At 44.3% G+C, this 13,652-nt stretch overlaps 1 protein-coding gene across 1 annotated transcript in view; it reads left to right on the top strand.

Moving 5' to 3' along the window:
• Nucleotides 1-5,401: 5,401 nt before the first annotated feature.
• Nucleotides 5,402-13,652, top strand: part of SUPT6H (SPT6 homolog, histone chaperone and transcription elongation factor) — a 126,106-nt gene continuing 117,855 nt past the window's right edge. The window contains exons 1-5 of the mRNA XM_030222091.1: nucleotides 5,402-5,474; nucleotides 7,401-7,520; nucleotides 7,910-8,080; nucleotides 8,231-8,301; nucleotides 11,792-11,990. Coding sequence (XP_030077951.1) covers nucleotides 7,418-7,520; nucleotides 7,910-8,080; nucleotides 8,231-8,301; nucleotides 11,792-11,990 — 544 coding nt within the window. The 5' untranslated portion in view covers nucleotides 5,402-5,474; nucleotides 7,401-7,417. The remainder of the gene's footprint in view (nucleotides 5,475-7,400; nucleotides 7,521-7,909; nucleotides 8,081-8,230; nucleotides 8,302-11,791; nucleotides 11,991-13,652) is intronic.

Genomic DNA, 13,652 nt, shown 5'->3' with positions numbered 1-13,652 from the left:
CACGTTCTTTGAGTGTTGTCTCCTCCTCCTCCTTGCTTTAACAGCACAGTTGCAGAAAGTCTCCTTTAAGGAGGTGGTAGAGACACAAATGGTGACGGAATTCAAAAAGCCCTTCTGATTGAAAATACACCAGGATCCTGGTGTATGCGTCCCTTTTGATCCCAATTACACCAGGATTCTGGTGTATGCAGCCCTTCTGATTGAACATACATCAGGATCCTGGTGTATGTGGCCCTTCTGATGAGAAACAGAGCTGAATCTAGGTGTATGCTGCCCCTCAGACAATGAATACAGCTGGATTTAGGTATGAGCAGCCTTTCCAGAAAGTTTTGGACATATGCAAAGAGTTTCTGTTGTGTCTAGCAGGTACAATAATTTGTAATGCTGTTTTGCTGATTTAAAATGTTATTTTACATGTTCATAGGGAAAGCTTTAAAATAAATGACATTTTTGTCAAATTAAAAACAAATGACACACATAGGCATTAAAACTTTTGCAAGTATTTTTATAGAGGACTATCTTTATTGTCATCATGGAGAAAAAAGCAGGCATCTAGCGCTCCAATGAAAACCACAATACAGCACTTGAAATAACAAAGCAGCTTCTGCAGTAATGACAAATATATTTTGAAAATAATCCTCCCCCCCCCCCCCTTCACATACCCTTGAAAATTCCACCAGCCCAGCTCCCACAACTCCTCTTAGATCTTCTCCCCCCCCCCCCCATCCCCTTACAAGAGAGAATGCAAATCTACTTTGTTATTGTTTTTGACAAACGGAGATGGCTGCTGTAGGGGGACAGGCTTCAACTTTATAGTCATACTGTCTCCTGTGGACCAGATAAGCTCATCCTCTCATTTAACCTCAAGAAGATAAGAGTTTTCAGTTTTGGCACAGTATAAGACATCACAAGAACAAAATATAAGAAAACCACTGGACTGCATTTGGGGCTATTAGCCTATTTAGTTATGTTTAAACAAAAGAGATCTGCATAAAACAAAATATTTATTTGTATTAGGAGTTATAAAACTACTTGCCCCTGAAATATGTTCCAAAACAGAATAATCAATTTGTATATCTAAAAGGTAAACTTCTACAAAACAGATGAAAATGTGATTCCATGTGTGTTTTTCCCCTCTCCTAGCCCTGATAGTGAGGGGAAAAACAGTACAGCCTCATAGGCTGAGGAAAAAAAAAATAATAAGAAAGAGAACTTACTCCATTAGACGCAGCCAATAATTACTTTTATTAGCATACTACTACTACTACTACTACTTAACATTTCTAAAGCGCTACTAGGGTTACGCAGCGCTGTACAATTTAACATAGAAGGACAGTCCCTGCTCAAAGAGCTTACAATCTAAAGGACACATGAACAGTTTGATAGGGGCAGTCTGGATTTCCTGAAAGAGTTAGGTGCCGAATGCAGCATTGAAGAGGTGGGCTTTAAGCAAAGACTTGAAGATGGGCAGGGAGGGGGCTTGGCGTATGGGCTCGGGAAGGTTGTTCCAAGCATAGGGTGAGGCGAGGCAGAATGAGCGGAGCCTGGAGTTGGCGGTGGTGGAGAAGGGTAATGAGAGGAGGGATTTGTCCTGTGAACGGAGGTTTCGGGCGGGAACTTAAGGGGAAATGAGGGTATAGAGGTAGTGAGGGGCAGCAGACTGAGTGCATTTGTAGGTAAGAAGGAGAAGCTTGAACTGAATGCGGTATCTGATTGGAAGCCAGTGAAGTGACCTGAGGAGAGGGGTGATATGAGTATATCGGTTCTGGCGGAATATAAGACGTGCAGCAGAGTTCTGAACAGATTGAAAGGGGGATAGGTGGCTAAGTGGGAGGCCGATGATGAGTAAGTTACAGTAGTGAAGGCCAAAAATATTAAATAGTTCTCTCCCTGGAGCAGGTTGCCAATCAGCAGTGCACATCCTAAAAGACAAGGTCTGCTCTCCTAACACTGTCCCGAATATCACATATATACTGTTGCAAATTACATCCTATATAATAAAACTCACCCTCAACGTTCTGAGGACACTGACGTCACTGTCAGGTCCTCAGGGCACTTCCTGCCGGTTCGAAGCCTTCGTGGTGGTGAAGCCACCGAAAACACAGTGTCAGGGCCCCACCCTCGCGTCAAACGTGCTGACGTCGAGGGCGGAGCAATGTCAGCAAATTAAAGGTGGCGAGCCCAGGTCAGCAACAATGGCGTAGGAACGCAGACGGGGTCAGTAGGGAGGGAGGTGGGGGGGAGGTCCGGAAGGAAACCGTGCTAGTGCCCGTTTCATTGCTGCAAGAAACGGGCATGTTTTACTAGTTTCTCATAAATCATGTGATTTCCCATAAACGAGCACCATTAGGTTGCCTTATACCATATATGGATTTTTCCTGTATTCTATCAATCTCTCCTGATGTGTTTGCATGGGAACAGTCGGTGGCCATTGGTTAATTACTTATGAGTTCTCTGTCAGTTCTGCGTGCACAGCCAGAACAATACCCTTGTGTCCTCTCTCTGTCTCTCTCCACTAATGCAACATACTGGTAGGCTCACTGTGTCCTCAGTCCCTTAGCAACTATCAAGGTTACATCCACCTTATATGAAAAACATACTCAGCTGCAAACAAATGTTATGAAGTATCAGTTCTCAGATCCTGAGAAGGCAATGATTGTTACACAAGATGCTGAGTTAGTAGGCTAACTTGTGAGAACCAAACAGTACAGGCCTTAGACCTAGCCCTTAGTAACAGGCCTAAAAGAGGAAAGAATATACACGTGCCCCAATGAAAGGAGAGTTTAATTCTACTTCCATTTAATTTCAATATATTCCATCATCTTTATAAACACCAGGCTTCCCAGGCAGATTACAACAATTAAGATGAACCCATTAGGAAAGAAGATATCCTCACTGAAATCTGGTCATCTATATTGCACAGAACAGTGAAGAAAAATGACTACAACTACCATTTACAATACATTTTGAAGCTGGGACCACTGCTTTTTAACATATTTATAAATGACCTTGAGATGGGAGTAACTAGTGAGGTCATTAAATTCGCAGATGACACAAAGTTATCCAGGGTCATCTCGTCGCGGGAGGAGTGTGAAAGATTACAAGAGGACCTCGTGAGACGGGGGGATTGGGCGTCCAAATGGCAGATGAAGTTCAACGTTGACAAGTGCAAAGTGATGCACGTGGGAAGGAGGAACCCAAATTACGGCTATGTCATGCAAGGTTCCGCTTTAGGAGTTATGGACTGAGAAAGGGATCTGGGAGTCATTGTGGATAGGACGTTGAAACCTTCTGCTCAATGTGCTGCGGCGGCCAAGAAGGCGAACAGAATGTTGAGTATTATTAGAAAAGGGATGGAAAACAAGCACGAGGATGTTATAATGCCGTTATATCGCTCCATGGTGCGACTGCACCTGGAGTATTGTGTTCAGTTCTGGTCGCCTCATCTCAAAAAAGATATAAAGGAATTGGAGAAGGTGCAGAGAAGGGCGACGAAAATGATAAAAGGGATGGGACGACTACCTTATGAGGAGAGGTTAGGAAGGCTAGGATTCTTTAGCCTGGAGAAAAGGCGGCTGAGGGGTGATATGATAGAGGTCTACAAAATTTTGAGTGGCGTAGAGTGGACAGATGTAAAGGATTTCTTTACGCTTTCTTACAATAATAGAACTAGGGGACACAAGATGAAATTAGAATGTGGTAGGTTTAAAACAAATTGGAGAAAGTTTTTCTTTACTCAGCGTGTGGTTAGACTCTGGAACTCATTGCCGGAGAAGGTAGTGACAGCAGCTGGCCTTGCTGAGTTTAAAGGGGGTCTGGACAGGTTCCTGAAGGAAAAGTCCATTGATTGTTATTAAATTTTGGGGTTTTGCCAGGTTCTTGGAGCGTGGATTGGCCGCTGTCGGAGACGGAGTGCTGGGCCTGATGGTCTTTTCCCAGCATGGCAGTGCTTATGTACTTATGATATTCATAGTAACATATAGTAAATGAACGGTCCATCCAGTCTGCCCAAAAAGATAACTCATTTTACATGGTATGTAATATTTTATATGTATATCCAAGTTTGATTTGTCCCTGCCTTTCTCAGGGTACAGACCATAGAAGTCCGCCCTGCACCGGTTTTTATTCTCCAAATGCCGGTGTTGCCACCCATGTCCGCTAAGATCCCATAGATCCATTCCTTCTAAACAGGATTCCTTTGTGTTTATCCCACGCATGTTTGAATTCATTTACCGTTTTCACCTCCACCACCTCCCGCGGGAGGGCATTCCACATATCCACCACCCTCTCTGTGAAAAAATACTTCCTGACATTACTCCTTAGCAGTGCAGCACCCCCCCGGGTGCACGCTGCTGGAGGGGGGTGCCGCAGCGCGCGCCTGCTCAGAGTTCCCTGACTTCGCGCGTTCGCTGGAGCTCCCTCTGACCCGAAACAGGAAGTAACCTGTTCCAGGGCAGAGGGAGCTGCAGCGAACGCGTGAAGTCAGCGAACTCAGAGCAGGCGCACGCCGCGGCATCCCCCAGCGGCATGCACCCGGGGCGGACTGCCCCCACCGCCCCCCCCCCCTTGGTACGCCACTGCTCCTTAGTCTGCCCCCCTTCAACCTCAATTCATGTCCTCTAGTTCTACCACTTTCCCGTCTCCGGAAAAGGTTCCAATGCGGATTAATACCTTTCAAATATTTGAACGTCTGTATCATGTCACCCAATTATGTCTTTTATCTTCCACCTTGTAAGACCTGCCAATCCAACTGGATCAACAATAAAGAACTACAACGCAGACGCAGCAACTAATAGGTTTGCTTGCTTTGGTTTTGAGTGAATGGCAATGACGGCTGCGAGGGGGGATTGGAAACAGATATTAACCAAATTAGCTTCCTTGCTTACAGTGGACTAGAAAGGCTCACTTCCACTCCAGTCTATTGCACCTCTTTGTTTAACTTTCTAAAAGATTTGTGCAGCGCTGGGTTATGGCTGGTGATCGCTGCATACTGTAAGCAGTAGCGGCCGTGAAAACAAAGAAGCGCTCCCAGTCCTTATGTCATTAAACCTTATTTTAAGCTTCAGAACGCCCGATCCGCTGAGTTACGCCCCCTGTGACGTAATGTTACCGTCGCACGGAGGATCGCAACTTTTAAGGAGGACAAGATTGGTAAGGAACTAGGAAGATCCTTGGAGAATAATCCTCAGCGTAAACTACATCTTCTTCTAAAAACATTTATTTTGGAGCATATATGTAAAATGTCCACATGTAAACGACTGGGCAAAGAAAAAAATTAACTTTTAAAGGTTTTTAAATCGAATCCGGGAGAATACCGAGGATCCCGCTGTATCCGTTTTTTACCTTTTGCTAACGTGAAGACGCTGCCTGGAAGTGACGTTGGGGAAAGTTCTTTCCGTCTGTTTCCCGTCAGTTCTACCTCCATCTTTAAACCCGAGAGAAGAGAGACCTGCGGCTTGGAGTTTGGACAGTCGGTAAGTTAGTGTGGTTTCAGCTTTTGGTCAGATTTTATTTTCTTTTATTTTTGTTGTTGTAAATCTCTTAGAATTATAGAGTAGTGAGCCGAAATTGCTTCCTTGGTTGTGATCTACAGGGGAAAGACAGTTTCACAACATTGTGGCTCGGGTTAGATCTGTTTTGTCTGGGGGATGCGATTCGTTTATACCCCCATCCTGGAACCGCTAGGCTCCCTGAGCCCCAATTGAGGACCCCCGATCCTGCCTCTGCATGCGAGGGGCGGGGGATCTTCGATATCTGCGCTTAAAGACTCGTCATCTTGTGACCCCTTACGGCCCTGCTATTGCTTTGCGTGAAAACCTGTTTCGTTTCATTTAATTTCCCTGAGTTAGATGTACACGGACACCGGCATAACCTGAGCTCTAATGAACTGGGACTGACTGTAGTTTTATGCTTTTAGTGTGGTTTCCATTAAATGCTAAATTGACAATTTATTTTGTGTGTTCAGTATTTTTCAGCCCATGTTTCTTCGTTTTCCATCAGTCATTGTTGACAACTTCACTTGTAATTACTTCCCATTCTACTGTCATTTAGAGCTTTCATGTATAATTGTCAGGATGTCCCAGTTTTCTTTTCCCATGAACCTGTATATGAAATTAGAAATATAGCACTTTGTATCAGTAAAGCTCCATTTCTAAGTAAAATTATAGTATACAAAAGCAAGCTTTAGTCGTATTAGTATATGTGCATGCGATCTGGAAGTAAATTGTGTGTGGCTTGTGTGATGTTTGATCTTAAGACCTTGGTCTTCACTTGACAGTGTTATTAGGGATATCCTGAAAACTTGACCTTTTTGGCAGCCCTCAAGGACTGGAAGACCAAGGATTTAAGGACTAGAGTATTAATTAAGCTGTTTTACATATACAGTTCTCTTGTTCTTTAGGAAAATGAGTTTGTGCAGTATTCCTGTGACTCATGTTAGCAAGCTGTGTTATTTACAGCAGATAACTAGTTGCTTCTTAACTTTACTATTATTTGTTAGATTGTAAGCCACCTAGATGGTACATCTGTAAGGCGGGGTAGTAAATGTTAATAAACGTGAAACTTCCCTAGTTATAAAGAAGTGAGAGAAAAGCTAGAGATACTAAGATCTATACAACATCCGTAAAATCCGCCCCTTTCTTTCCGAACACTCTACCAAAACCCTCATCCACACTCTTGTCACCTCTCGTTTAGACTACTGCAATCTGCTTCTTGCTGGCCTCCCACTTAGTCATCTCTCCCCTCTCCAATCGGTTCAAAACTCTGCTGCCCGTCTCGTCTTCCGCCAGGGTCGCTTTACTCATACTACCCCTCTCCTCAAGTCGCTTCACTGGCTCCCTATCCGCATCCTGTTCAAACTTCTTCTACTAACCTATAAATGTACTCACTCTGCTGCTCCCCAGTATCTCTCCACACTCGTCCTTCCCTACACCCCTTCCCGTGCACTCCGCTCCATGGATAAATCCTTCTTATCTGTTCCCTTCTCCACTACTGCCAACTCCAGACGTCGCGCCTTCTGTCTCGCTGCACCCTACGCCTGGAATAAACTTCCTGAGCCCCTACGTCTTGACCCATCCTTGGCCACCTTTAAATCTAGACTGAAAGCCCACCTCTTTAACATTGCTTTTGACTCGTAACCACTCGCCTCCACCTACCCTCCTCTCCTTCCTGTACACATTAATTGATTTGATTTGCTTACTTTATTTTTTGTCTATTAGATTGGAAGCTCTTTGAGCAGGGACTGTCTTCTATGTTTGTGCAGCGCTGCGTACGCCTTGTAGCGCTATAGAAATGCTAAATAGTAGTAGTAGTGGTATTACATTGGGAGTGAAATTAGGTAGAGTATGTGGCCCAGGAGGACCATAACTGTTGTTATATTTTATGGTTCTATGTTTTCTTAGTTGCCAGAGAGGGAGTCATGTCTGACTTTGTGGAGAGTGAGGCTGAGGAGTCGGAGGAGGAGTATATTGAGGAGGGAAACGATGGTCCCAGAGTCAGCAAGAAGTTTGCGGAAGATGATGGTGAGAGGCAATTTTGCTAATCTACAGGTCATTTTCAAGAGATCATTCTCTCTGCTGCTATTTGCTTACTAGCCTTTTCTCAGGCCACGACATCAGGGATGTATTTCATATACAGATATGAATTCTCCTGTTTGGAGATGAAGAGCCATCATAAGACACTAGTAATGTTTGATGACATGAGACATAAAAACTTAAAAATTTTCTCATTTTGTTTCCTACATGTATCTGGTGTCTACTAAGATCTCTTACAGCAGACATCTTCCCTTTTTTTTTTTTTTTTTTTTTTTTAGTTTGGGCAGAAAACACAGAAAAGGCAAAGATAATTTGAGAAACTACAGATTGAAATCAAGAAAGACTACTGATATTTTCTATCATTAATACGTTTTCAGATGAAGAGGAAGAGGAGGAAAATCTTGATGATCAGGATGAACAGGGGAATCTGAAGGGATTCATTAATGATGATGATGAAGAGGAAGAGGAGGAGGAAGAAGAGGAGGAAGAAGGTGGTAGTGATTCAGAAGGCTCCAAGGATGAAGTTGGCCACAGAAGGAAAAAGCGCAGTAAGTTATTTAATTTATTTTGTGTGTTTTATTATTTCTCATCTATTGTTTATTACATCCTCTAAAAGGAGTAAGCCCCCTGTGCTATTAGGTGTGTGTTTTCCTGGCCTGCAATCTGGTCACAGTCTATTTTGGCTTTCTTTTCTTTAGCTTTTGATGATCGATTAGAAGATGATGATTTTGACCTTATTGAGGAGAACCTGGGTGTCAAAGTGAAGAGAGTAAGTCCCCTCATTTTAAGAGGTATATTTCTTAGCAAGAGTTTAACAGATGGAACCTGTTAAAAGTTCATCAGGTTTACAGTTGATGGACTGCAGAAGAAAGTATAACTATAGAAGGCAAATGGCTTGAAGCAATAAAGACTTTTTATGGAGCATATCCTTTTTAATTGTTATTAGTGACAGTAGTAGTGGGCTCTAGGTCCACTATTTGCAAGGTGGCATCCTTAGTAGACAGGCTAGATGGTAGTCTGGGCCATTATGGAGTATGTTTATGAAACCTTAGGGATTAGTTTTATACTTACAAATCATGTGTTCTGGGTGGGCTTTCCCATTTGTATTGCATTCCTTATTTTAGAACAGCATTACACTTATGCCTGAGAAATTTTACTCATCAACATTTTACACCTGAGACACACATAACCCGTAAGTAGCTTCTCTTTTGGACCAGGAGCTTGGAGATATGTTTGAGGGAGAAATTAAGCTCTCCTCTCTGATGTTCAGCCCCACCTTTCTTGGAATGAAGTTTGATTTCAGTGGATTGCTTCCTAATTAGCATATTTGGAACATGCAGGTTTATGAAATCTGCCATTGATATGTATAATTGATAACATACTAGTTATTTTGTTATTTATTTATTTGTTATATTTGTATCCCACATTTTCCCACCTATTTGTAGGCTCAGTGTGGCTTACATAGTACCGGAGAGGCCTTTGCAGGCTCCGGTGTGAACAAATACAGGGTGATGTGGTGGTAAGATCAAGTTCATGTGGCACAGCCACATTAGGGAATCGGAGAACGGAAGAGTTGTGTTATGTCCATTACGTGCTTTAGTTTGGTTGTGTTGCAGAGATTAGGCATTTAAGTTGTATCGGTAGGGTATGCCTTTTTAAACAGGTTGGTTTTTAGTGATTTCCGGAAGTTTAGGTGGTCGTATGTTGTTTTGAAGGCTTTTGGTAATGCGGTCCACAGTTGTGTGCTTATGTAGAAAAAATTAGATGTGTAAGTTGTTTGTATTTAAGTCCTTTGCAGCTTGGTTAGTGCAGATTTAGATAAGATCATGTTGATTCGGATGTATTTCTAATTGGTAAGTCGATCAAGTCTGTCATGTAACTCGGGGCTTCTCCGTAGATGATTTTGTGAACCAGGGTGCAGATTTTTAAGGCGATGCGTTCTTTGATTGGGAGCCAGTGTAGTTTTTCACGGAGGGGTTTTGCGCTTTCAGATCATGTTTTACCAAGTTTAAGCCTAGCTGCTGTGTTTTGAGCGGTCTGAAGTTTCTTTAAGGTTTGTTCTTTACATCCCACCTAAATTCCATTGCAGTAATCTTAGTGGCTTAGTACCATTGATTGTATCAGGTTGCAAAATGTTTCCCTCGGGAAGAATTGCTTCACGCGTTTGAGTTTCCACATTGAGTGGAACATTTTCTTTGTTGTGGATGCCACTTGGCTCTCTAGTGTTAAGTTACGGTCCATTGTAACGCCAAGGATTTTCAAGCTGTCTGAGATAGGAAGGTTGTGGTCTGGGGTGTTGATACTTGTGGGGATGTTCGCGCTGTGTTGGGATGAGACAATGAGTTTTTTCTTTATTGAGTTTTAGTTGAAATGCATTTGCCCATGAATCCATGATGTTCAGGTCGAACTTCATTTCGTTGGTGATTCTGTCAGTTTGGTTTTGTAAGGAATGTATATTGTGACATCGTCTGCATATATGAAAGGGTTAAGGCCATGGTTGGATAAGGACTTGGCAAGTGGGGTCATCATTAAGTTGAATAGGATCGGTGATAGCGGCGATCCTTGCGATACGCCACAGTCTGCTTTCCATGGTGATGATGTGTTTGAATTAGATTTTACTTGATATGTTCTTGTGGTTAGGAAGCTCTTGATCCAGTTAAGTATGTTTCCACCAATCCTGAACTTATCTAGTAATCTTATTAATATATTATGGTTTACCATGTTGAATGCACTAGACATGTCAAATTGGAGGAGAAGGATGTTTTTGACTGTTGCTATTTCCTGCTTGAATTTGGCTAGAAGAGTGAGTAATACTGTTTCCGTGCTGTGGAGAGGGCGAAAGCCTGACTATGATTCGTGTAATATTGAGAATTTGTTTATGTAATCTGTAAGTTGTTTGTTTACCATGCTTTCCATCAGTTTGACCACCAACGAGATAGATGCTACTGGACGGTAGTTAGTAATTTCGTTTGTGCTTTTCTTGGTATCTTTTGGTATTGGGGTGAGTAGGATATTGCCATTTTCCTTAGGGAAGAGGCCTTGCTGAAGCATCAAACATATAAATGGCAAGTGACCGTACTCACTTGTAAATGCGCAGTACAGACTTCCCTCTCTGTCCCGCCCTCGCGTCAAGACGTCATGACGTCAGAGGGCGGAACAGAGAGGGAAACGGGTGCTGCTGCTAGAGCCTGGAGACGAAGGAACATCACCGGCGCACCAACCTCCACCCCCCCATCCCTGATGTCGCCGCCGCTCCTGCTCCCCTCCCCCTCCGTATCGGGCCTCCTGCACTGACATGACAGCGCCTCTCATCTCTGTGTGGAAGTGCTGCAGGCAGCAGCAGAGCGATCTGCTGCTGCCTGCAGCGCTTTCACACGGAGGTGAGAGGCACTCTCATGTCAGTGCAGGAGGCCCGGCACAGAGGGGGGAGGGAGCGGCGGCGAGGAGGGTAGCTGGACATGAGGGGAGGGCAGGGGGGAGAGAGGAGGGTTGCTGGACATGGGGAGAGAGCAGGGCAGAGAGGAGGGTTGCTGGACATGGGGGGAGGGCAGGGGAGAGAGTAGGGTGGGGGGGAGGCCAAGGGAAAGAGGAGGGTTGCTGGATATGGGGGGAGGGCAGGGGAGAGACGAGGGTCGGTGGACGGGGTGTGGCCAGGGGAGACAGGAGGGTCGGTGGACGGGGTGAGGCCAGGGGAGACAGGAGGGCTGCTGGACATTGGGGGGAGGGCACTGGAGAGCGCAGGGTTGCTGGACATGGATCGATGGAGGGGAGGGCAGAGAAGAGAAGAGGGTTGCTGGACATGGGGAGAGGGCAGGGGAGAGAGGAGGGTTGCTGGACATGGGGAGAGGGCATGGGAGAGAGCAGGGTTGGTGGACCGGGGGGGGGGGAGGCCAAGGGAAAGAGGACGGTTGCTGGATATGGGGGGAGGGCAGGGGAGAGAGGATGGTTGGTGGACGGGGGGAGGCCAGGGGATACTGGAGGGCTGCTGGACATGGGGGGAGGGCAGGGGAGAGAGCAGAGTTTCTGGACATGGATCGGGGGAGGGGAGGGCAGGGGAGAGAGGAGGTTTGCTGGACATGGATGGATGGATGGAGGTGAGAATTATTACATTTTGCAAAACACAAATCTCGCACGTTTTAACAGGCTTAACGGTTAGTATAGTATAAAGCATGCAATACAAAACCCAACCCAGCACAGTACACATAAGGGCTATAGGTGGAGCAGTAAACATGTCTTCTGATTGAGTGTCTTTCATATAGCAAAAAAAATTCAGGCGTGTACGGAAAATGTCAGAAGATGAGGATGAAGAAGAAGAGGATTACGGAAAGGAGGAACATGAGAAGGAAGCAATTGCTGAGGAGATCTTTCAGGATGGAGAGGGTGAAGAGGGGCCAGAGCCTGTGGATTCCACAATGATTGCCCCAGAGGAAGAAGAGGAGGAGGAAGAGGAGGAATCAGGTTGGTTTAACTGAAAGGACCTACTACTTTTAGCACACACTGATTGAAATCAAAATGGTTCAACTCAGTGCTACATAACCTGTACCTTAGATGAGCTATATAGGTCAAATGGGTAAGATGAGTTGATGAAGGTATACGGGGACAGGGATAGGGCATTTGAAGGTCAGAAAACATTTTTCTGGTACTTTTCATCAGAAAGGCCAGACAAGTGGAGGCCAGAATAGAGAGCTGCATGGGAGTGGGGATGGCGGAATTACCACGGGCATCCCGCAGGGGTGGACCCAGGTCTTGTGGGGTCTCCACAGAAATGCATGGTGATCTAAGCTTTGCTTCCCCTCCCAGCACATACTCAAACCACCCTGGTGGTCTAGTGGCTTCTTCGGAGCAGGAAACAACCCCAGTATTTCCTGCTTGCTGCTGCTGATTCTCTTGCTGCTGCTGCTGCTGCACCGCCTCTTCAAAATGGCTGCTGAGACTTCCAGCGGCGGCCTCGCAAGACTTCTGAGTGCGGTGCGGCAGCAAGAGAGTCAGCCACCTGGATGGCTTGAGGTATGTGCCGGGAGGGCACCCAGGGCTGGAGGGGAGGTCTGGAGTCGCATGTGGGAAGGCGGGAGGGACCTGTAAAAAAAAAAGCAAGGTTAGTATCTGTTTTCCCTTCCTCATGCAGCCGTCATCACTGTACACTCAAAACAAAGCAAGCAAACCTAAGAGCTGCTGCATTTGCGTTGTCATTCTTTATTGTTGGTGTAATTTTTATTTAATCTCACTTATGTTTTCAAACATGCTGGCTTGTGCATATGCATGTACACAGAGGAAGTATAATAACGGAATAACTTTTAATAGAGTAGTAATTGTAATTAGTATGTCATTAGGAGGGGCTGGTTAAAGGGACATCCTAACACTGTTATATTAGTGCAGAGATTTTTTTTTCTCTTGGTAAAGGGCCACTAAACCAGACATCATATTATGAGAATCACGTGCTCAACGTTCAGAGTTTCTATCTATTTACTTATTTATGACATATCCCACATTAAACATGAATTGGGAAACCTGGGGACATTTAAAATATTTTGTTTTCCTGTGCAAAAAAGATGGCATGTGGGAACGTGCTCCTTTTTTTTTTTTTTTTCGTGGGATTGCAGTGGTATATTATGAAAATGCACTTACCTTTTTTTTTTTTTTTAAATGCCCAGTTGGGTATATATGCTAATCTCAACTTTGTTAAATGTTTCAGACATCTCCATCTACTTGCTCCTTTGATATAACTGAATTCTATTATTCTGTCTTACTGTATTTTCAAATGTAAGCTACATTGAACCTGAGTTTGCTTGGGATAAGGTAGGATTATAAATGTAAAAAAAAAAAAAGTCCCTATATCTTGTTGTTATTGTTTTCAATGGTGTTTGCTATTGTTTTGAGTGAACTAGTGTGAGGGCAATCTCTGCCCACTGGCTTCAGCCCATATAATGGAGTAGATAGGCTCACCCTGTCTCCTGTTTTACCTAACCTCCTTGGTAAAAAGAGTGGAAGGAGTATGGGTGCAGGGAAGAAGAAAAAAAATTAGTAAGGGGGATATATACATGGAGAAGGGGAAATACAGAATATGGGATAGAAGGGGATGGAGAGGAGGACATGCTCATGGATATGTGTATTTTAATTTTG

This window comes from Microcaecilia unicolor, chromosome 13, assembly GCF_901765095.1.
Source record: "Microcaecilia unicolor chromosome 13, aMicUni1.1, whole genome shotgun sequence".
NCBI lineage: Eukaryota > Metazoa > Chordata > Amphibia > Gymnophiona > Siphonopidae > Microcaecilia > Microcaecilia unicolor.
The sequence above is the reverse complement of the archived record's forward strand: the minus strand, read 5'-3'. Positions and strand labels throughout refer to the sequence as shown.